This window comes from Pholis gunnellus (genome assembly GCF_910591455.1).
Source record: "Pholis gunnellus genome assembly, chromosome: 12".
NCBI lineage: Eukaryota > Metazoa > Chordata > Actinopteri > Perciformes > Pholidae > Pholis > Pholis gunnellus.
Genome location: NC_136539.1, coordinates 22313617 through 22337013, shown reverse-complemented (window position 1 = coordinate 22337013; position 23397 = coordinate 22313617). Strand labels below are relative to the sequence as shown.

General features: G+C 43.4%; 1 protein-coding gene across 1 annotated transcript; it reads right to left on the bottom strand.

The window, feature by feature from the left end:
* Positions 1-444: 444 nt before the first annotated feature.
* On the bottom strand, positions 445-23397 carry parp4 (poly (ADP-ribose) polymerase family, member 4). Its single transcript, XM_079170068.1, has 37 exons — positions 23286-23397; positions 22648-22775; positions 22300-22528; positions 20682-20898; positions 20245-20323; positions 20041-20145; positions 19637-19795; positions 18784-18921; positions 18414-18584; positions 17620-17771; positions 16069-16200; positions 15676-15774; positions 15379-15562; positions 14875-15016; positions 13948-14096; positions 13694-13825; positions 12807-12893; positions 12409-12573; positions 12245-12282; positions 11967-12048; positions 11316-11453; positions 10962-11151; positions 10640-10710; positions 9727-9914; positions 9458-9557; positions 9138-9308; positions 8315-8395; positions 7927-8007; positions 7466-7561; positions 7100-7339; positions 5802-5858; positions 5636-5692; positions 4131-5224; positions 3848-3914; positions 3165-3267; positions 1835-1967; positions 445-1526 (listed from the first exon to the last, which is right to left on the bottom strand). Exons 2-37 carry the CDS (start codon positions 22771-22773, stop codon positions 1319-1321), a joined length of 5661 nt encoding a protein of 1886 aa, XP_079026194.1. The 5' UTR covers positions 22774-22775; positions 23286-23397; the 3' UTR covers positions 445-1318.

Below are 23397 nucleotides of genomic sequence, written 5' to 3'. Positions count from 1 at the left end.
ATGGGAAATTAAAACAACCGGTATACCGCCAAGCACTACTTGTAGGTATATTTTTTTAATTTACATTATTTCCTACAATAAAGCAATCAGAAGGTAGTTATAAATGTAAAGCAAGGCCAGTTCATTGGTGCAGCACCTTTAAAACACACAAGCTCACTGCAGTCAAGAGACGAGGTCACTCTGAGAAACTGTTACTAATCGTACGACACTGATACACGCAGCAGGTCAGTCATTACATTCTCCACTATCATGTATTTACTACATTACTTTGATTGTAGTAATGATACAAGGCACTGCTTCCTGTGTGTATGTGTGTACTGTCTGTGTTAGTGTGGCAGCTTGTTCAGTGCAGTGTGAATTCGGGCTGCACAATGAATCAAATATGAATCACCATTCTGGCTTTTGCACATTTAGATGAACATGATCGACTGCTCAAAAGAAAAGTCTGCTGCATATTATTTATTTATGGTTTATGGACACAATGCACGGTGTTTATAGCGGATACTCGTTGGCAACACTCGTCCTTTATGAAGCTAGCAGATGAAAACTTTCCTCTGTGTTGCAGCTACAGTCCAGAGTAGAAAAGTAAAACATACTGTTAATATATTCAATTTGTTTATATATCATATTCTGTGGTACATTATCACATCAACAAAACAAAAATGCACTGAATTCAGGTGAAGAAAACCCTTATTTTACGTCTTATTTAATGCAAAGATTTGTTAATAAGCCGACATGTAGCATCAGGGGAAGTGGAAGCAGAGCTCTGTTCACTACATTTTGGGTTAAAAGTTTTGGTACAATTTTATTTTGCATCAAGAAGAAGCAATTATTTTGATGCAAATATGAGAACATTGTCAGGAATGCAGCACAATATATTTAACTGTGAAAGTGCGATGACAATATTTTGCCCCTAAAATCAATAAATAATCGTGATCTCAATGTTGATTAAAATAATCGTGATCATAATGTTGCAGCCCAATGTGTCTCAATCTAACAGTCAAATGTTTTGGATGAGATTATTCTCTCTGTCTGAAGGCTTTAACACAAACGTGTGATTAGAATCAGAATACATGGTGCAGAAATGGAAGAAGTCCCCTACCCCGATTAAAGAAATCGTGTGTCTTGTCTTCATGAAGTGTAGAAGATCACGTTACTGCAGAAAGTCGACTGTATCTGCTTATTGAAGAGCACGTAAACACACTGACAAGACGGTTCAAAGTGCTTCACGTCAGCCAAAGAAACATACATCAACGTGAAAATAAAAGATAATCTCGTCCCCCTCAAAGCGGTATGAATTTCTCACACTGTCGCCTGTTTAGAGGACCAGCAGATGGCGAACGGTCTTCTGCAGCTTCAGACCCGTGAGAGCTGAGAAGGGAGGGAGGCCCTCGAAGCCCAGCAGTTGACGGGTGGAGGTTTCCCAGCTCAGACCGAACTCCAGCCGGCTGTAGACGCACGGGTACTGACGGTCCGCCCAGCAAACCCAGTCCACCGCCCGCTTCACCTCCGCCCACCGCGCGGGCCTGGAAGCAAACAAAACAACAAATGAGAACATTAGGTTTAAACCAGCAGAGTCTACTTTAAAAGTCCTTTATGCTCGATCCTGGATTCATATTGTGTGTTTATGATTCATTTATTATGTCTACTGTTGGTGGAAACCCTTCTAATTCTACTTCCTGTGAGTAAAGCTTCATTAAAACACGAGACATCACACTTGTTTTTGTCCCTACATGTCCTGTTGTGAACGTTGTTTGCAGTGTGTGCCTTGAGTGGGTTTTGTATGTATTGGTGTCGGTGTCTTCACGCTGGTCTGTGTGGTTTTGGGACAGACCTGGGCAGAGAGGACTCGTCCGGGCTGAAGAGGGTGCGGAGCAGTTTGCCCTCCTCCAGCTTCTCCACCCTCATCAGCTGCAGGACCAGAAGAGTCGCCACCAGCCTCAGGATGTCAGCGTGGGCCCTCACACCTGCACACACACACACACACACACACACACACACACACACACACACACACACACACACACACACACATATAGATATCTCTACCGGTTATAAAGGACAGTGAGGAGAACGAGCAGAATGAAAACTGGCCACAATGACGGGACTTTTTAACCCTCTAAACCAGGGGTGGCCAACCCGCGGCTCCCGAGCCGCATGCGGCTCTTTGCCCGGTTTCATGCGGCTCTTACGTTCATATCGAAGTTTGTATTTGTGTTTTTTTAATGTTCGTGTTCGCTTCGCTTGAGTTAAATACGGTATTTTCGTCAAACGCGCATGTGCGGCCACAGATTACGTTCCTCGTCGACCCATTTAACGCCGAGACGGACTGTTTGAAAGCCCCGCTAGTCACAGATGAGGATGCGGCTGAGTTGGAGATGATCGATCTTTGTGAGGAGGACCAACTCAAACCTGCTTTAAGGGACGGGACCATTGAGTTCTGGAAAAGTGTGCTAATGAAAAAATACCCCAATGTCAAACGGGCTGCGCTTAAGATACTGTCAATGTTTGGGTCAACATACGTCTGCGAGTCTGTGTTTTCTACCCTGAAACACGTGAAATCAAAGCATCGATCTGTTCTGACTGACACCCATGTGAAAGAATTGCTTCGAGTGGCAACAACGGAATACAAGCCAGATTTGAAGAGGATTGTTCAAGGCAAGGAATGCCAGAAGTCCCACTAAGTAACATGCATAGTAAAAGAAAAACACTATTGTTAATTATTATATTTTTGTTTGTGGACTTGGTTGAACTGAGAGTTTGTCTGTGTGAGACAGTGTACACAATGTTCATTGTTGAAAATGACTGGCCTGTGGTCTTAGGAGTCCATTTCTGTCATTATCATATTGGTGTGTGACATTTACAATAAATCTGGCTGAGCAAAGGTATGTGTGTGTGTGAGGAAGGGATAGGGTGATGTTCATGTGTGCCCATGTGTATGATGTGGCTCTTTGCGGTAACACAGTAAAAAATGTGGCTCTTGGTCTCTGACTGGTTGGCCACCCCTGCTCTAAACCATAAAGCAGTTCGGGGGCGTTTTGTCTCTCCCGTCCGTTTTAATCTCTGAGGCCTTGAATTTCACTGCAATCTAAAAGTCCCGGGAAGATTTCAGAATCGGGTCAAAATGATGTGAAATGACAAAACCAGTTGCTGAGAGTCCTCACCTAGAGACTGGATGCCCTTGTTTTTCAGGAACACGTTGGCAAAGAGGTCCACATCGACATTCATGAGTTCACCCAGCTCTGTGGTTAACTCCCAGTAGCCCTCCTGCAACACACACACACACACACACACACACACACACACACACACACACACACACACACACACACACACACACACACACACACACACACACACACACACACACACACACACACACACACACACACACGATTACTTCCCCAATGAAGCATCTGCTAAATGAATACAATGTATTGCAACATGTTACAGTATGAGTGATACATTTACTGTACTGTTCAGTACTTGAGTATTTCCCTTTTATTCAACTTTCTCGTTCAGTGAGTCAAGTCAAGTAATCGTATGAACGTTAATCGACTTAGAACGTCTTTGGTGGAGGACAGCTCTAGTTTTGAATAAAGGACTTTTACTTGTAGTGGTGTATTCTCACAGTGTGGTATTAGTACTTTTACTTGAGTACAGTATCTGAATATTTCTTCCACCACGGTGTATGATGTGGCACTGAATGTGTCTAAAAAAGAAGCAAAACACCTGCTTCTGTATGTGATAAACCTTACTTATAGCCGACTGTGCTGCAGGAAAAGCTAACGTTGAATTTAGCCACACGAGTGCACCAGCACACGTTCATTTATTGTGCTTATCTTACCGAATGTTGCATCTGGAAGATCTTTGTCCATTGGAGCTGCAGCCCTTCAAGATCCGATGACGTTCTCCTGAAATCAACACGTTCACAGCATATTAAAGCACACGCATGCATCCAGACATGAACACACAGAATCACATACAAACATACAGGGTTTACACAAATAACTTTCAGTTACCATGCACAGGATGTAGCCTGTTTTCATTCAACCAAATATTTTAGTTTTACAAGAATTATTATCAGTATTTTTTTTTTTACTCTTTAAAGTAAAATACTTGGGACTCACAGCAGAGAGCGACGTTTGAAACGTCCTGACGCAGGTACCGCTTGTTCTGCGTCCGGCCTTACTGGAGGTTGATGAACCCGAAGTAAAAGATTCTCCAGATAACCAGAGTCACTCACTTTTCCAACAAGTGCACGGTGACTCTGGGGCTTAACTCGTGACTTCTTTGAAGCCATCCCTGACATTGATGAGAAATCAGTTTCTAGAGGAGGTGTAAATGCAGCGCTACCGTACCTCGGATGATGTTTAAGGGATTGGGTTTGAGGCAGAGAGCCACCGAAACTAAAACCTGACAGTTGTTGAGCGGGGATCGGACGTGCTTCTTGTGTACTCTGTTTGAGTTGAGAGAACAGACTTTTGTCCGTAATAATACCCGACTGTTGTTGTTGATAGCCGAACATGGAGTCTGCGGATGTCAGGATACTATCTGTGGGCAGCGAGTCTGAAGACACTTCGTCTGTGTGCCGACGTAGTGACCTGGTCATACGTTCACGCCGCACTGTGAGAGGAGCAGGTTCAGGATGTTCCATAGAGCTCAATGAACTCCCTCCTCTTTCTATCCCGCTATAAGACTGAGGCCTTGATGCAATCTGGAGAGTTCCAATACCTCCCATTGAGCCGCAGAAAGGGAACGTTTCTGCTGAACCGAATACAGCAGAACTTTCTGCTTGATTGATACGTTGTGGCCCGAAGCTTACTGAACCAAAGGACAGACCTAACGCGGCAGAACGACTACGTTTGGGCGATATGGATGGAGGACCATCTGGGCAAGGAGGAGGAGGAGGAGCAGGAGGATGGCTGGAGACGCCTAAAGAATGTTGTAAAAGAGGGGGAGGTGGAGGGCCTGGAGAGGCAAAACATTTGCCTCTCCAGGCCGCCCCCAAATTTGCCTCTCCAGGCCGCCCAGGTCGCCCTTTTGGAGGAGGAGGGGGAGGAGGGGGAGGGGGAGCACTCCCAGGGGGAGGCATGTCAAATTTTGCAGAAAGAAAAGGAGCTCCGAAACCAGTCTCAGCCCACGGGACCTCATCACTCTCCAGTCTGCTTTCCGACTTTCTAAGAGATGACTTGAGGTAAGGAAGAGATAAGGAAGATGCACTCTACAAAAAAGGAGAAATAAAGAAAACATATAAATAACTCAGTCTATTTTCTGCTCACTAAATTAAAACATAACTAGCTTTTCCACACAGATAAGTTGGTTTTGCCATAAATTCAAGCAAACGTAATGTGACTCTGCCGTCACATTAATTTGTATATATTTGTGACGCACATGCGGGAAGAATTGAGGAAGTATTATCAATAACTTCAACACACTGTAGCAAATGAGTAGAGCGTTGTCCTGCGTCAACAATAACACGTGTATGATGCCACAGGATATGTGATGCTAATTTAGGATTTATTAACCTATTATGTGTTCATTATTTTTGCATAATTTTTTTTTAAAAAGCTGCTTTATTGTCGTCGTCCCCCCCCACATAATAGAAAATGTGCAACAGCAGTTTGTGACTAACCGTGGGAGAATAACTTGGAGAGACTGTTTGATTCCTCATCTGACGAACGGACGAGTCCTACAACAGAACAAAGAGACGAGCACAGCACAACAGAAGGACAATTAGTAAATCACAACAACAAAACATCCTTTCCCCAATGAATACACAATACACAGTGTGACATTACCATCAGGGAAAAAGACCTATCCTCAGCACATTCTCCCCAGTCATCATCATCGTCTCCCTATAACAGAGAGACAAATGCAGATTATAAGAGTGACAATTAGTAAATCACAACACGACATGCGCTTTCCTTTCCCCCATCATTACACTGTACAGTGTGTGTTACCATCAGTGGTGGGCCGTCAGGGCCTGCAAAGCCTTCTCTGCTGGCCTAAACAGAATCACTAAGTTATAGCTATTTTATAATTTAATAATTTTTCTTAAATACACTACATGTGTGTATCATATAATTTCCATTATCTTATTTTCTCATTGCACAGCTACTGTGTTCCTCAGTTGCTCTGCTTCCAGTGCAGCTTGTTTTAAGTAGAGCTTTCATCCAATCAGATTTCACCTCTGTGTCTCTAGGTAGAAGAGAGGCCCCAGGCCTGCAGACTCACCAGTGCCTCCATGTGCAGTTTAACTGAATGGGGACGATATTGTTGATTGTCATAGTCTTCAACCAATCAGATCTTTAGTTTGAGAATCTTAGACGCACCAGAGCGGCCTGCAGGCCTACAGCTACGTCAGCATTAGCAGCAGCGCTGCAGTGAGATTCTGTGCTGCGATTGGTCAGTGGGCGAGCACGTGACTGTCGTGAAACGAAACTTACAGCAGAGGCTTAGTTGGAGTCGTAAGAGTTCATATTGAAAGATATGAATGAAATTATGATATTTTTTGCCTTTTGCTTGGTGTAGACTTTACATTTTTTTTTACCTAGCTTTGTTTTTTAGCACTCAATGGCTGAAGGAGGAGAAACGTATTTGTGTGTTGGGATTTAACTGTGGGATTAATCTTTGTCAACAAAGAAAAGAGGATGTGATCAGCATTTGGTAAGTCAACTGGTTCATTTTTTTACATCTAATATCTGAATGGCCCTTGAGTGTGTAGCAGAATGCGTGTTGCTGCTGTTGTTTTTCCGTTAAGCTAGTTAGCCTAGCCTCCCGGAACACTTGCGGGGCATCAGCTGTTTTTTGTTCCGGTTCAGAGGTCACACAGACCGCTGTCTCCTAGTGAGCCCAGAAAACATTATATTTCCTACAATTTAAGCTTCTGTATTTTCCAAATGCACTAGTATTATTCAAACGTATTGTTTCGGTTTGTAAGCCTCGTACCGCACGGTTTAATACGAATACGTAACGTTATATAGTTACAGCCCAAGAAACGAATAATAACCCTAGCTGTGGCGCCATCATGTGGTTATAAGGTGGTATTTCAGCAGTGAAGGCCCAGGTATAAAATGCACAGCCCGCCACTGGTTACCCGTATAGACTGTAGGCATTCCTCCGCCATAGACTCATCCTCCTCCATAGACTCGTCCTCATCCTCCTCCATAGACTCTTCCCCATCCTCCTCCATAGACTCGTCCTCATCCTCCTCCGTAGACTCTTTCTCTGCAATATGCGGAGGAGAAATCCAGCTGATGTAGGGGAGGAAGTCCACGTCTTCCTCTGAGATCAACTTGGGGATGTCTGTGAAGCCCTCCTCGGTTTGTTTAGAGTCCTAAAAACAAGGTGGATGGAGTTTTGTTTTTGGTAACTTGGGAGCTACAAAACAAATGAAGTCCAGGGTGTAGAGAGAGGCGAGTGGGTGGTAATCACTACAAATAACAGTATAAATGTGACAAACCCTTTCCTCGATGGCCACGAAGCTGGTGAACTGAGACAGGATGGAGAACTCTTTGCTTAACTCGATGATGAAGTGCTTCAACTCCGCTTTCTTCCCCTGGAAAAGCAAAAAGAATTACAGGTCAGCACGTGGAGCTCACACACTCACGCTTTCCCACATAATTAGATTCTATTGAGGTAGACTTGCCAGAAACGCAGCAGTCGATACCAATACCGGTGAAATTCCCCGATTCTCAATACCAATTTGATAGCACAGTTAAAAACAAAAGTAAAGCAATAAATCCCAGGTACTTCAACGTACATTTGTTAGGAAGTTAAACCGGTCATCTTCCACCAAACAACTGTATGTATTTATTATTTTTGTAACACATCCCTAGCTGCTTCCGGGACCTGATCCGGACCGGCACGCGTTCCAAAACAGGCACAAAATAAATCAATGTACGGGAAACGCTGCACACACACCTCATGTTCAGCTTCATTGCTATCCAGGCTTCCGTCTTCGTAATCCCTGATGAGGGCCCTCGCTGTCAGCTTGTGAAGAAACTGAACACACACACACACACACACACACACACACACACACACACACACACACACACACCCTTATAGTCATTATACGACACAGGTTTGCCCCCTCCACGCTACACATACTGAAAACATATAAACAGATGTGCAAAATGTTTAAATAAGAATAGAATACAAACAATAAACACATATCATTTCAATATGTGTAATATCAGTGTTTGAAATGATTGTGCAAATAGAAAGATTAACATTTACAGCAGATGGTGTTGAGACTGCGGAGTGAGTGTGTGTGTGTGTGTGTGTGTGTGTGTGTGTGTGTTCTTACTGTGCCCCTGGTCTTCTGCAGCTCACTGGTTGACACCATGGTTTTGAGCTCCTGACCGCTCAGATTTCCCAGCAGGGTGGCCTGTGTGAAGAAACAATCACTTGAGTCATTCTTAAAAAATTAATTTAAAAAAGCCAAATATTAGCTTCCTGGTTTGTAGCTTTTTCAAAGGAAAGCTTTGTTATTGTGTCATGTGACGAAGACAGCCGTGGAATCGTGAGTGAGAGTTGGAGAGAGGACAGTCGGTGTTAGACAGTGTAGCTTTTTAAAAGATGTTAAATGTCACGACTGAATATCAAATGATCAGGAGAAATGGAATCAAAGAAAAAGGGTTTGATTTCTCTGTTGGGTTCTTTCCATCGTGTTGTCAGACACTTACAATAACAATCTGAGCCGTCAGTGGCAGAAACAAACACTTAGTGGACGTACATGGACGGTGAGGAGTCGTGATCACATTACAGCCCGTCTAGCGGCTGCTGTCTGCAGCGTTCTCCCTCAACACCGGAACAATTTTAGAAAATTGTCCCCATTAGTCACTTAGACACAAAAACACGGGAAAATAGAATCCAGATGGAAAAATGTCCCTTTCAATTTGCTGCTTTACTGTGTTTTATATCATTGTGAATTTAATGTTTTTGACTATTGGTCACCTCGAGCTAGTTTCGGGTATTTTAGACTAAACAAATGATTGAAGAAAAGAAATTGACAGATAAAATAATAGTTATTTGCAGCTTTCACCGAGATTTAGATTAATACACAATCCCACAAAAATACAAAAAAAAGGCAATTCAGAGGTTTGGCATCAGGCATATAGACTGCGTACCTGAGTGCAGTGCGGCACAAAGCCGTAAACCAGCGTGTGGCAGTCGTTGAACAGAGCATGGAGCTGCTTGGGCGCTTGTACAGGAGGAGGCGCCGTTGGGTTGAACTGCTGCCACTTTACCGACACCGAGCTGCAGCCGGGAGACGCCATGCGCTTCACCTGACACGCCACCTGCCGCCAAAACGAGAACCAACGGAGGTTTCCATGAAGTACGAATAACTTCTCTCGTTTCATTATAACCCATTAACAAATCAGTGCATAAACAATCTGCATATACTACATGATTATCTGTGATTAATCAAAAAGGCAGTCAGTCTCACCTTCTCCGCCCAGTTGTGTTTGGTTTTTGTGTCAAAGTATTCAAAGGCTCCGCCCCCCGCCTGGGCCAAGGCTCTCAGCATGTGCTGATTGGCTGTTGGGCTGAAACCACAAAACACGTTCAAACACACACCTTTGTGCGTAATCTAACAGAAGCCCATAGTAGCTCCTATTGTACTGTAGACAAACGCTCGTGTTGAAAAATGTAAACGTGTGTGACAGCAGAGCTCAGAGAGCGGTGACCTACGACCCCTCTCGACCTCGTTCTCACCCGAGGCCGCAGGCGAAGAGGCGGCTGTGCCGAGCGTTGTCTCGGAGCAGCTGCAAGGTGAGCTCCGCGTTCTGGACGTGGCCGTCCGACAGCAGCAGCAGGTTCCTGACGCCGCGGGACGGCGGCAGCAGGCTGAGGGCTCTCAGGGGCCGCCACAGCTCAGTGCTGCCCCCTGCTGGAGAGAAGAGCTGGTGGGAGGGAGAGGAGCAGAGCTGTCAGGACACACAGGCTCTATTCTTCATTCTAACCGAGATTAAGAGCAGCCGAGGGGGAAAAGTCGTTCACGTCAGCCTCCGACAGAAAAATGTGTTACATTTTCCACTTAAAAGAACTACAGACATCTCTTGGACAAAAGAAACCATTGGGATAATAACCACTCCCATAAGGTTGTTTTTCCTGTGCTTCGATATAAATAAAGTTATTATTCCCATTGTGTAGACATTACGTGAATGCAGCAAAAGAAAACATTTCCCCCTTCAAGCCACCAGGATCAGAATGAATATGCACAGGTTGAACCTGAGGGCCCAAAAACAAGCACTCTTTAATTATTTACTGTATTAAAAACACTGTATTTCACAAATGTACAAATCATCTAAAACTGTGAATTTAGAGCTCCTTGATGACTTATTAACTAAACTTACCTGACTTCTAAATATAATGTTTAAAAAAAAAAATTTAATTTGATTTAATATTATAGTATATTAACTGAGGTCTGATACATTTTAGAGTTTAAAATGTTGCACAGCTTGCTCTGAAGTTGAACTTGTTCTTAATCTTATTAATCAAATGAAACAACCACAGGATAATAATAAAAGCATCTGAAGATCAAATATTAAAAGCGGCTCATTATTCCACATACAACACGCCGTGTTTCAGGTCGAACTACAGTCTGACAGAATGTGACAGAACTCACCTTGATGAAGCGCTCTGCTGCCGGGCGAGCCTCAGCGAGCGGCCGCGCCGTCAGGAACACTTCTGAGTGATCTGACGGACAAGAACACGGCAGAAAGATGATGACTAATGGATTCATTCGCTACTTTTGTAAAGTATTTGGGTGAGATGACGAGCAACGAGACATTGATTTAACAGGTTTATCAAGAGATGACTTCAACGTTTTGGTATGAGATTATCTTTTACTGCTGGGAATAATATTAACGCTCATGCTCAAGCATTAATGCCAAAATCGTCACGTTTATCATGACAAGAACTTTTAATAGTAAACGGATCAAACTGACCTGTGCCGAAGAAGATGACATTGAGCCTGAGGTTGCAGCCGAGGGTTTTGAGGACCTGCCAGGCGATTCTCCGGGCCACGCGGAGAGACTCTCCCTTCATGGACTCGGACGCGTCCACCAGCAGGACGACTTCATCGGACGCTGAAGTGGAGTCGACTTCAAAGTCTGGATAGAAAACCAACATGCTGGCCTGAAGGAGAGAGCCAGAGATGGTCGTAAAAAGAAAAAGAAAAAAGGTAAAACAGAGTTACTTAAGTACACATATTTGTTTAGTTTTGTTGTGTTTATTTGGTTGCTGATTATTCTGCACTCTTTCAAAAATAAAAGATGATGAAAAAGACAGTAGAGACGGACCTGGCTGTCCTTGTGAGGGTGTTTCTCCACCCACATCCTGGGCAGGTGCACCTCAGACAGAGTGATCGACAGCTGGAAACCGTCTTGACCCATGACCTCTCCTGGCAGCACACTCACCACCGCCTTACAGTCCGTCCTCTACGTGAACACACACACACACACACACACACACACACACACACAGAAAAGGATAAACATGAGGATGAGGGACGACGTTTGCAAGTAATGATTCAGGTTTTTTCAAATGGGTAAAACTATCAATCACTGTTTCACTGACTCCAACGTAAAGACAAATCTGAATTTTAAGATACCAGAACTCAGATTTTAAGACTTGAAACTATTTACGCAGTTTTTTCAGACAACTTCTGATAAAACACAGAAAATGTATGTTTATTTATTGCAGCTCTAACAAGCAGTATCTCTTGTATCTCTAAATCATGACAAGATTATGTTTGTCTGTTAAAAGAAATGATCTGTTATCCGCACTAAAATGGGAGCAAGACAGTTGAACCCCATTCTTCGAAATACCTTATTTTTTTAAAGATGTGCAGGCTGTTCAAAGAGAAACAGCTTCAACATCAACACCGAGGAAATATCTGACAAACGTGTAACAATATCTAAAACACATGAATAACGAAAACACCTAATTACCTTAATCTTGACTTTGTGCGTGATGCACTGCAGGTCGGTGATCTTATTGGGCATCTCGACTGACATGTCCAGGGTGAAGTCTCTGAGGGAGAGAAACAGCACATTACTAAAGGACGCACACAAACACTCTGAAATCCAAACGTTCTACTGCACGAAGGACAAACGATTCACTGATTAACACAAGTGTCATTGATGAACTAAACACCACTGACGATACACAGCACTTAAGACGGAGGCAGATTGCATTTAAATAATCAAAAACACACAACGCAGCTCACCTCGCCTCATCGGTCACACACACCTTCTCCACGGTGACCTGATGAGCACACAAGAAGAAGAACATTCACATGCTTTCAACGCAGAACCCCGAACACGACCAAGACAGAAATGAGCAGTATATTATATATTTCATATTGGACCTCCTGTCCGGGGTTCTCCTCACCTGCGTGGTCTGGTTGAGCGCTGCGCTCTCCTGCCACGGAGCCACGCTGCCGGGCAGAGAGAAGAGAATGCTGCCGTCCCTCACGATCAGCTCGCACACAAAGGTCACCTTAATGAGGACCGTCGCGCCGGGCGGCAGGTTGCCCACGCTGATGGTGAACACGTCCTGCAGGGAGCACAGAAACGACGTCACAACCAGCGTAGGAGGAGGAGGAGTCGCAAAGGAGGAGGAGGAGCTATATATTTTTGGGCTCCTTCTGGTTCCAGAATTAAAAGTCCTGCATTAGAACACATCTGGGTCTTTGACACAAAAGGCCTCTCGGGTCTGCTGCAGTAGGCCTGCCTGTTATGATATTTCAGAATTTGAGTGTTTGGTTTGAGAGCAGAGGGCAAACATACGGGGGCGTCCTGGTCCATGAGGTAGGCTCCGTGGCCTTTCTCGATAGCCTGCTTGTACTCCCTGCGAGCCGTCTCTTTCTCCTTCACCTGAGATCCAAACAGACACAAACACAATGAATCCATAATGTTACTTTAACCCTTTACAGGCGTTTATAATCACTCGCTGGCTTTCAGGCCCGAGGAGAAACAGGAACGATTGTACCATCAGTGCATTTGATTATAAACTAACTCCTGTAGATGCAAGTCTGAAGAAGAATGCAGCGACATGACAATGGAGCCTCGTTACATCAACAGCTACAGAAAATAAATTCGACATTTTGAACTGAAATTTTGAAAAAAAATTATGTGTTTTTTTTGCCGGAAAAAATACGACATGCAATTCTACACAAGGTAACTATTACTGGTGACTTTTGTAAATGTTAGATGTTATATATCATTATAAGTATTAATATGTAGAATTGCATGTCATTTTCATGGAAAGACTGGCGAGGGGATGAAGGGACCTGTGAGGAGATCGTCACTGAAGCGCATGCGCACTTCTAATCTCTTTTGCTATCAAAAAAAAAAACACATCATAATCTTTTTTTTTTTTTTTTACTTTTTTTTTTTAAAAATCATTTTTTTTTTTCTGGGTGGATATATATATATTATTTATTTTTTGGGTGGATCATTTATTTTTTTTATTTTTTTTGGGTGGATTTTTTATTTTATTTTGCTGGCAGTAATGGGCTCCCATATTAACTTTTCCATTTTACAGAAGCAACATTTACATTAAAAGCTCAGCAAACTGCTGTACATAAATATGAATAATACAGAAATGATATTCTGATGAATCGACATGTTAGATCATCGATCAACAGTCTGTGATAAGAGTTTAGATGGGTTACCTGTCCCACCACATGTTTCCCATTGATGAAAGCTTCAAATCCACAGACTGCTGCACAATCGTCCAACGGGAAGACATACTTGGCCTCAATGGGCACAGAGCTCCGGTTGCTGTATTTTTGGAAGATGATGACCTAAAAAGGACAGAATAGAAGACAGATGGCAGTGCTTTGTTTTAGACATGAGCCAGTGAACTCAGCAGTCAGTTAAAGACCTTTAATCGGCCATCGAGCTGACAGAAAAGCTGCGTCTTCACCTGAGAAAGCAGATCCATCAGTTTGCACTTCACGTGGACGGCCTGCAGAGGGAGCTGCTGCCCAGAGCTGTCCAACAGGCCGGCCTTCACGTCCGCCAGCGGGTTTTTAATGCTTTCAACCTCGTCATCCTCCATCGTCAACCCCCGACCTACACACACACACACACACACACACACACACACACACACACACACACACACACACACACACACACACACACAATATCAAAGTGAAGTTCAGCAAATAACAACTAAATAAAACAGTTTCTTTATAACTGCAGTAATTCTCCCTCATAAAACACATACAAATGATTTATAGACCACTAGACACAATACCTTTACGCTCAATGAATACTGTGGACATAACAGATGCTTTATGGAATCAACATCCTTTAAGACTTCACGTCTACATCATTTTAAACACTTACAGACCTGCAGACTAACAGGAACACTAGCAGTCAAGTTATTTCTGGATGGAAATGTGATGAAACACCACCTCTGGTGATGACAGTCCTGATTAAGTTTATTAATTAATATTAATATGTATTACAGCGACTTTAAAATCTGTGCAGAAACACATTCTGTTTACAACTAGTTTCAAATGATAGATGTTAAACTATACTGTTTGTCGCATCCTGGATTTAAAGGCAAATAATACAATATATATATATATATAATATTATTTAAACAGAAGACCCAAAAATACTGCGGAGATTGTTTGACATTCTTTTCATAACAACACAATTTATTGAGTTTATCAAACTGGGTTAAGCTGCTTTAGGAGCCCAAAGAAGACATCGTTTCAATCATGTTTTAATCAACTGAAAAGAAAACACGACAATCGTCACAAAACAATGAAGTGCGTTTTTAAACGAACCCCGACGAGATCTGTACATTTTTCATATTCTGCAGTAATCCAGCGCTCACCTCGGTCAGAAGAGGGCGGAGCCGGCTCAGCTGAGGTGTCGACGGCAGGACTGAACTCCTTCAGTTGGTCTCCCTCGATGCTGAACTGAACCACGTACTTCAGCTTCACCTGATCGGGACTGTACACCACGTACTCATCGTCCTGAGAACAGTTAGAAAGGTTAAGAGTGCACAGACGGACAGATGTGTGAGGGCTCAGAAATGTTCAATATTATCACAATAAGTTTGACAGAAAAGTCCCAAAAGTGACGGCATTAAGGAATTAAGTAAGGAAACGTACACACGAGATAGTTTTCACTAACAATCAATATATAAAGTCATTCAAATAGAATCTACTTTGAGTAACACAGCCCTTAGGAGCAAGAATTATATATATTTCAGCTGTACAGACGTTTAACATAAGTTAAAAGTCTTAATTTTGCACATTGGAGCATCGAAAGTGAACCAGCAATGACAATCTGTCTCTTTATCTTTCTATCCACATTCACAAGCTAACTCTCCTACATCAAACTCAGAGGGCGCGTTGCGGGTGCGGTGGACCCCGTGCGCGCTGTGGTGTCCCTCGGGGGCCCGGGTCAGAGTGACGTCTCTCTTGTACACGTCCCTGCAGCGTCCCAACGCCACATCGCACACCAACAGCAGCCGAGAGCCGTCCGTCTCACTGGGCTTGGAGTATTTCAGACAGGTGCTGTGGACGGAGAACGAAAGGTTCACTGGAGCAACAGCACCTTTCTTAAAAATGGATTTATAAGTAAAAAAACAAACTGAATAAACCTCGTCAACTTCAGATTTTCTACTAACCTGATGGCATCGCTGAAGTAGATTCCACTGCCCAGATTACCGACGTCTGTCCTCTCGATCCCATGATGCTCCACTCCAACACGGGGCAGCAGCAGACCACTGAAAGAGAGAGTTTCAAAATAAAAGTCCAAGTCAGATTTCTTAATTGTTCAATTGAAGATGTACAGTAGACCTGCATTGTGCTGTCCTATCACATCACTAAGTAATATATATGCATACATATATCAACAGTTCATCAACAGATTTGTATCTTTGCACTTTTGTCTCAAACTTTATTTATCCATAAACGCTGAAGGAGGACGTTGGGAAGCTCATGACCCCAGAAGTCTATATAACTTTATCATGAAAGTATTTTGTGTGTGTGTGTGTGTGTGTGTGTGTGTGTGATCTCACCGAGACAGGACTCCCACAAAGTTGCTGGGGCTGGAGGAATGCAGGAGGGGCTTAATGTTCCCGACCTCGCTCTTGAACGTCTGAAGCTCCACCCCTCTGCTGACACGCAGAACCTGTCGGACCTGCACCCTCCTGCACAAGGAAGCACAGGATGTGAACGTGGGGAAACGAGATGCCACACTCACCTGAAAACATATTCATATATTTAAAAATATTTATAGGGCGTTTATGGATGGATGGACACTTCGGGCCTTCAATGAAATTTAAAAATGCACAAAAACACACTTTAAAAGCTGTTGACCTCCGTACCTGCTCACTATTCATTATGCTCTCCGCCAGGTGGATCATGCAATCGGTCAGGTGTGTGCGTGCGGCCTTGTGTGCGTCTGTGAGCGAGTGTGTGCAGTGTCTGTTCACGGCTAATCTCGCATTCTGTTGCAGCAAACTGCATAATATTTTGTGTGCCCAGTTATGGCTGCATGCTCAAGGACCTCTCGACTCACCTGCTGATGACTCCTCGCTCACTGCTCTTAATCTGCTGAGTGCATCGCCGACCTCCAGCCACTACTCTTACGTCTTTTGGACCGGTTTGTTCGGCGAACAATAAAAAGGAAAACCACCAGTACACATGCTGCTAATTACCTAGCTGATACAGACAGCTTGGTGAGTTTAATTTAGTTTTTGGCAAGATTGTTTGTGTCTCACACAACGACTTCAAGCCGCTTTGTCTGCGTACGTCGCCGCTTGTTCTAGAGTTTGATTGAAGATGTGTTTTACGAAGCCTTTCAGGCCATTGGTCTCAATTAAACTGTCGGTCGTATTCATTTAATCAACACAGCAGTGGTCATTGCAGACATGCCTGGCAAAGATCTGCACTTTACTGAGTTCAACTTTCTAGTTTATTTGCTTATTTATAGACTACTTCTCACTGTTACTTTGTATAAAGCCTTTGTTGAACATCGTACTATTTGAATTCTGTTTGTCTTGAGGAGAGAAAAAGGCTAATTAAGATTCAACTCTCTGGACATTTACTGGGCCTTTTATTAGAATTTGGCCAAAGTGTTAGTGTCTAGAATTCTACAGTTGTAGATGTAACTTCATGAAGTTTGTTTGGCTGCAAGTTGGATTTATAAAACCACTAGAAGAGTCGTTTAAAACCGGCTATGTTTTACATCTGGGTTTTTTATTAGCTGTAAATCCAAACCCTCCTCACAGATTTATCTGTTAGACAATGTAAACTGAGATATGGTTCAATTATAGCACATTCTGTCTGACTTTTGACTAAAAAAAACACATTTGAAGTGCCAGAATCCCCCTTTTCCATTACGTTACTCCTCTCTGCGGTCGACGTCCGTTTCATACGAATAAATGGAAGAACCAGGAGAATGAGACTCACTGTTAGATTGTGTGATAAAGCTCATATTTTGGCCTTAAATAAGAACACAAATAACGGGTTTTGTGACGAGACGTGTCTGCGTTTGAGGTTTAGAAACACTCCATCACTGCAGTTAGGATGTTAGACACAAGGCAGCGTCTGAGGCGGTACGCTACCTGTCCTGAAGCAGGGCGGTCACGGCCTGAAACTCGGCGGTGTCGGGGGGAACGGTCTCGATGCTGCACCTCAGAGCGCGGTACTTCCCCAGAGAGGAAGGCACGGGGCTGCTCAGGGTCATCTCGCTCACGTTCAGAACATCTCGGATTAACTGGACGAAGAGAGAAATTGATCGTGTTCGTGTTAAGCTGGATATACACACAAGGCACAGCAGTGAGTTGGGTTTATGGATGTGTGCTCATGCCGTGTCTTTCAGAGTGTATGTGCAGGATCAAAAGATCAATTGCTTGCATTGACTGTGTTGTCTATCGATATTTTGTGATTAAACTGTAAAAATAGAACATGGAATCCCTCAACTGAACAGAAAACATGATGAATATCACAAACAATATGGTGACGTAATAATATCTTAGTTTTTATCAGACACACCATACTAGGTGCTAATGTGTGTACTGCATATACTACTTGTGTGTACTGTATATACTACTTGTCTTGGTAAATGTTTTTACAGTTAGTTTATCAAAAATATCTCTATATTAAACAATATGTGCGTCAATCAAACTGCAACTTTAAAACGACACCGTAACAACGTAACGCTGTTAAATTGATGTCAAATTGCTTTTTTAAAAGAAGGTAAGGATTGCAATATGGGACAATAGTTTCCATCGACACAGTGTGGGTGTTGTATGCAGCATGTATGTATGCATGAAAAGACCTTTCAAAGCGTGATTGTTTGGTTCTTTATGGCCGTGTGTGTGTTGATGTTGGTACATGTGTGTAAGTTCAGCGTTACCTGACAGAGGTCCAGTTTCTGAGAGATGAGCTTGGCAGTGGGAGGATGTTGGAAGGGCACGACGTGCAGCAGCAGCGTGTAAACCTCGTCAAGGAGAATCCCGGCCGCGGCATGATCGTTCTCCCTGAACTTCCTCTGAGCCAGGAGCAACAAGCCGTCCGCCCTGCTCACCTACAACACACACACACACACACACACACACACACACACACACACACACACACACACACACACACACACACACACACACACACACACACACGGTTAGACCGTCTTTCCTGGAAGAGGAAACAACAGAACAGCAGACGTTGCTTTCAATAAATTGGCAGCAGACTGACATTTAGCGGAACGATCGAAAGAGAAAACGTACATCGTTGAGGCTGAGCTTGTCGATCGGAACTCGGAGGACGTTGTTGAGGAGACCCAGAGCCTCGGTCCACAGCAGCTCCACAAACACGCCCACTTCCTGTGATAAGCTTCCCGTGTTCAGCTTCTCCTCCAGCAGCAGCTGCCGGGTTAAAACAAGGCACATGATGAAAATCAACTGATCAGCTCATCAGACTCAGCTGAACGGACCTACTGACTTCAGACATCACAACGACACAAAGTCTGGCTCAGAATCCTGCTAAATAGGATGCTGTTGATGTCTGTGGGAAACACCTGCAGGAGCCATTTAGAAGCAGACTCAAGTGAATGACTTGAGGACGGCGAGAGGACAAGAGGACATTGTTTTAAGTTTGTTGTTTTTTAAATGCTAAATTAAGGTTTTGAATACTCATAGTTTCTTTATATTGTTACAAGCGTAACTCACTGCCCATTCCTCTAATTCATTCATTCATTATAGTGCTGCAAACCAAACTAAACCTTCAAATCAACCCGACTCAGCAAGTAAGTGATGCACTTTGAAGCTATTCTGGATGTTTATTGCAGTGCGTTGGAATAAAGTTCTCCCCTCTAGGCTTCTGCTGAGCTTAACTACAGGTCTGAAAGCCACAACGTACACATGTCCACCACATGCTGGTCCTGTATGTCCAGGTTTAAAGGAAAATACAGCCTCTTGCGTGATAAAATCATGCAATCACGCTAAAAACTACAACGCTAACTAATGGCTGCACTCTTCGTTACAGTATGGAATCCTTCTCATAGTTACCTGCAGCTTTTTGTTTCTCGTCAGTAAAATGTGTAAACCTGCTTTAAGTAAGAGTGCATCGAGTGTGTCGGACCTGCTGGAGGGGGGCGGAGCCCAGGTGGGGGGCTTGTGGAGGCGTGTTGGTCCTCAGCTGCAGACCGGCAGCCGTCAGGGTCTCTCTCAGGGACTTGAACACCTCCAGAGCTTCTTCTGAGGTGGACGGAAACACCAGCGTGTCCCTCACCGCCGCCTTCTGTTGGCACAAACACAGGCGGGGGATCTTCAAGGTTTCGTGAAGTGCAAGTTATTCTGCTGCTTGAACTTGAGTCGCACATTTTGATTTGTTGTTCCTCTGATGGAGGACAGTGGGGACTGAAATGACTTTTTCTGTTCAATATCAAGCTCTCAACAATGATTCATATAATACCTAATTTCTAACAAGTAAGAAATAGACTCCTGTGCGAGCTGACGTGCAGTAACAGACAGAAGACTTCATACCTCGGTTGATACGTCGTCCTTCCAGTACTTGACCACACGGTACTTCCATCCTTTCTCTCCTTTGTGACTCTGCAGCTCCAGCACACACCACGTGTTGCTGCTTATCTTCAGACAAATGCATATCATTAATAATAATAATTATTATTATTATAGCACTACTGGAGTAGCAGTGGTAGGAAAGCTCAAGATAAATTGCAGCGTTACCTTTTCAAAGATTGAATACTTCGCCACTTGGAAATGATCCGGATACGTCGGAAGATCAGAATCAGTTTCTGTGTAAATTCTGTGAAATAAAACAATTGATAACAAAAAAAATGCAAAGATCAATGTAACTTTATATTAAATGTTGACTTAGTTTATAAACTCTTCTGGTGTTTTCTTCAGATATGTGATCAATGGCAACTTCAGCTTCCAATGTACAACATTGAGATTTAAAGGAAGCAAAGTGGTTCTTTATGGGCGGACAAGGCGTTCCCTGACTGTGACTATAACCCTTTGAGTCTTTGACTGAAGCAGCAGAGAATTCTAAATTATAGACGGGCTACCGATCAGCTGGATCATATTCTACTGTATGCCATCGTCCCCCCTCTTCACTAACCCCCCCCAGGCTAACATGAGAATGACCCTTCGTTTGTTCACACCTGCACTTTTCCAGCACGTTTCCACTCTCTGCCCTCTGACTCAGGCCAGGGACAGAGTCCACGGGCTTGGTCGGGCCTTTGGTCGGGCCTGTGGTTGGGCCTGTGGTCGGGCCTGTGGTCGGGCCTGTGGTCGGGCCTGTGGTCGGGCCTGTGGTCGGGCCTGTGGTTGGGCCTGTGGTCGGGCATTTGGCCGGCTCGGCAGCTGGTACTTTGAACGCTACAAGACAGAACAGATACGCATTAAAAAGAGACACACCTCGTACCACTCCTTCTGCATTAGCTCTGGTATGCATTTAAACCTGAGTACACACACATGCTGTGTGATTAGCTCTGAAGAAAGTCCGAATGTGCAACAAAGAAACAAACACGCCCTTTATCTGACCTCAATGTAGTCAAACCTGCTGACTGAGTCTACGCTGTATTTTCAATCAGAACGTCCACATGTCAACGAAACAGAAGAGGAAGACGAAAAACAGCAATAATCTGACTTAATAGAAGACCGAGAGGAATCTTGAGTCACTGTGTGTTGGAACTGGGTGGAGTCCTGCTTCTGATTGAGTTACGTCTGCACTTAATCATCCTTCATCATCAAGATGAGTTTTCCATTGTGCTGCAGCAGTTACAATACATTATTGTCCAACAGGGATCAATACATATGCAGTACGTCTTCTTTCAAAGCAAGAATCCACAAAATGAATCCCTAACTCTGAAGCAAGGCATTTATTGGTGTGTTGTGTCTGCACAGCATTCAGACCTGGTTCCAGGGGGTCACATGCACGGGGTCCATTACATTCTCATTTGCATAACCCCCCGGTCCCCCCTGCAGTTTTGTGTTGTTTACCAGCATACGTGACGTTCTTTCCTTTGGATTCCGGTAAGTTTACTTGTCTCTGCCTTTCCAAGCATAGCAGCTATTGCTACTAATGCTAACTACTATATTCTTCTTCTATTTACTCGAGAAACGTGACAAATTCACTCTGTACAACGGTGGACGCGTTGTACAGAGGATGTCATATGCTTTTTTTTGTTGATATTCCTTTTTTATTTAACTAAATTATTTAATTTTTTTTATATATATACATTTATTTATATTTAAAAAAAAAAGATTATTATTATTTTTTTAATTATTTATTTGTATCGTATTAATTGTTTTTATGTTTCATCAATTGTACCATTTTATCGGTTTAACTCGTACCTTAGTCTCGCTTTGTTTAGCTTCCTGTTGTGTTATTGCATCACATTTGCTGCTTTGTAAACTCTGTTAAAGGTGCTGTATAAATAAAGTTATTATTAATAGTATAAGGTTTGTTCTTAAAGCATGTTTAGAAGACTTGATATTTAACACAGAACATCACGCAGTGTTGAATACAGACAGTAAAGCACACGATTAGATTTTTTACTTCACGTGGACCTGATGAAAGTGGGCTGATGAGTTTATTTATGTCATAACAACATAATAATTCATGTCCACATGAAATATAAAAGAAGTGCAACAATGTGCAGCATTCAGTCCTGCTTTAAGTGTACATTCTGTATTTGTTGCGTACATAAAATCTGCTTAATATTCATTGATATCTAAGAGCTTGTAGGAGACGATTACTGTTCATAAGGACAATACCTTGATGTGTGATCGGCGCTGGTGTGGGTTTGGAGGGAGGAAGAGGAGGTGAAGAGGAGGCAGAAGGAGAGGAGGCATCCAGCTTGTAGTCGTCCACAGGCAGAAGAACACCTCTCTCCAGACAGCCGTACACGTAGGCCACCCCGACCACGGGCGTCTGGTACCTCTGGATGCCACGCAGCCGGTTGGAGCTCAGGTTGGCCACATCACTGGTCACTATCAGAGTGCACTGTGGGAAAAAAGTTGTGATTTTTGTGACTGTGCATGAACACTGGACCACTGGGATGATATATATATATATATTCAGTTTTTAATAACAGACGTGGGTGATGATCCCGATCCTCTGACCTGTTTATTGACCACATAGGAGATGTCGCCTCCGTTCTGCGTTACCGCTGATTTCAGCTTCTGCTTCTCCTTGAAGGGCAAAGTCTTCAGCTCCAGAAGAATGGAGCAGTGTTCAAACACAGACATGTCTGACGGGAGAGGACGCACACAAACACCATGTTAGGAAATGTCATAAGACAATGTTATCAGCTGTGATTGTGGTCACTCTCTCTCTCTCAGTGTGAATAGTTTAAATGTCACCATTTGTTACCTTGTCAACCATTTAGCACATTTTTACAGTATGTACAATGGCACACACACACACACACACACACACACACACACACACACACACGCGCGTACACACACACTTACACGTGTACACGCACGCACACGCGCGCACACACCCGCACACACCTAAAGGTGGATTGCTGGGAAATAAACGCGGAAGCAAATCCCAAAGAACTAGGGTGTGAAAAAAGATGCAAAACAGACCAGAGTGTTACATCATCTGACTGTAAAGGTAACAATCACATCTGGATGCACTAAAACAGTATTGACATGGCTTTAAACAGCTTTTAAATGTATTTTTTGACATATATTTCGTAAAACAAAGCAATTAACAAAGTAAGCAATGAATACATTGAAGTTGACTTAACTGTAAAAACCCAGAGAACACTGCTGAGGCTGTTGTCAGACAGCACAGGTCGACTTTTAGTCCTCGTTTCAGAGGAAGTGTTGAAGAGTAAAACGTCTGTCACTGCTGCTGCG

Excerpts from the sequence above, each read along its gene's own strand:
- parp4 (XM_079170068.1), bottom strand. The coding sequence starts at position 22,773 with ATGTCTGTGTTTGAACACTGCTCCATTCTTCTGGAGCTGAAGACTTTG. Across the intron at positions 14,097-14,874 it reads TCCGCCCTCTTCTGACCGAG|GTCGGGGGTTGACGATGGAG; the intron begins GTGAGCGCTGGA and ends GTGTGTGTGTAG. Across the intron at positions 12,049-12,244 it reads TGTGTGACCGATGAGGCGAG|AGACTTCACCCTGGACATGT; the intron begins GTGAGCTGCGTT and ends TCTCTCCCTCAG.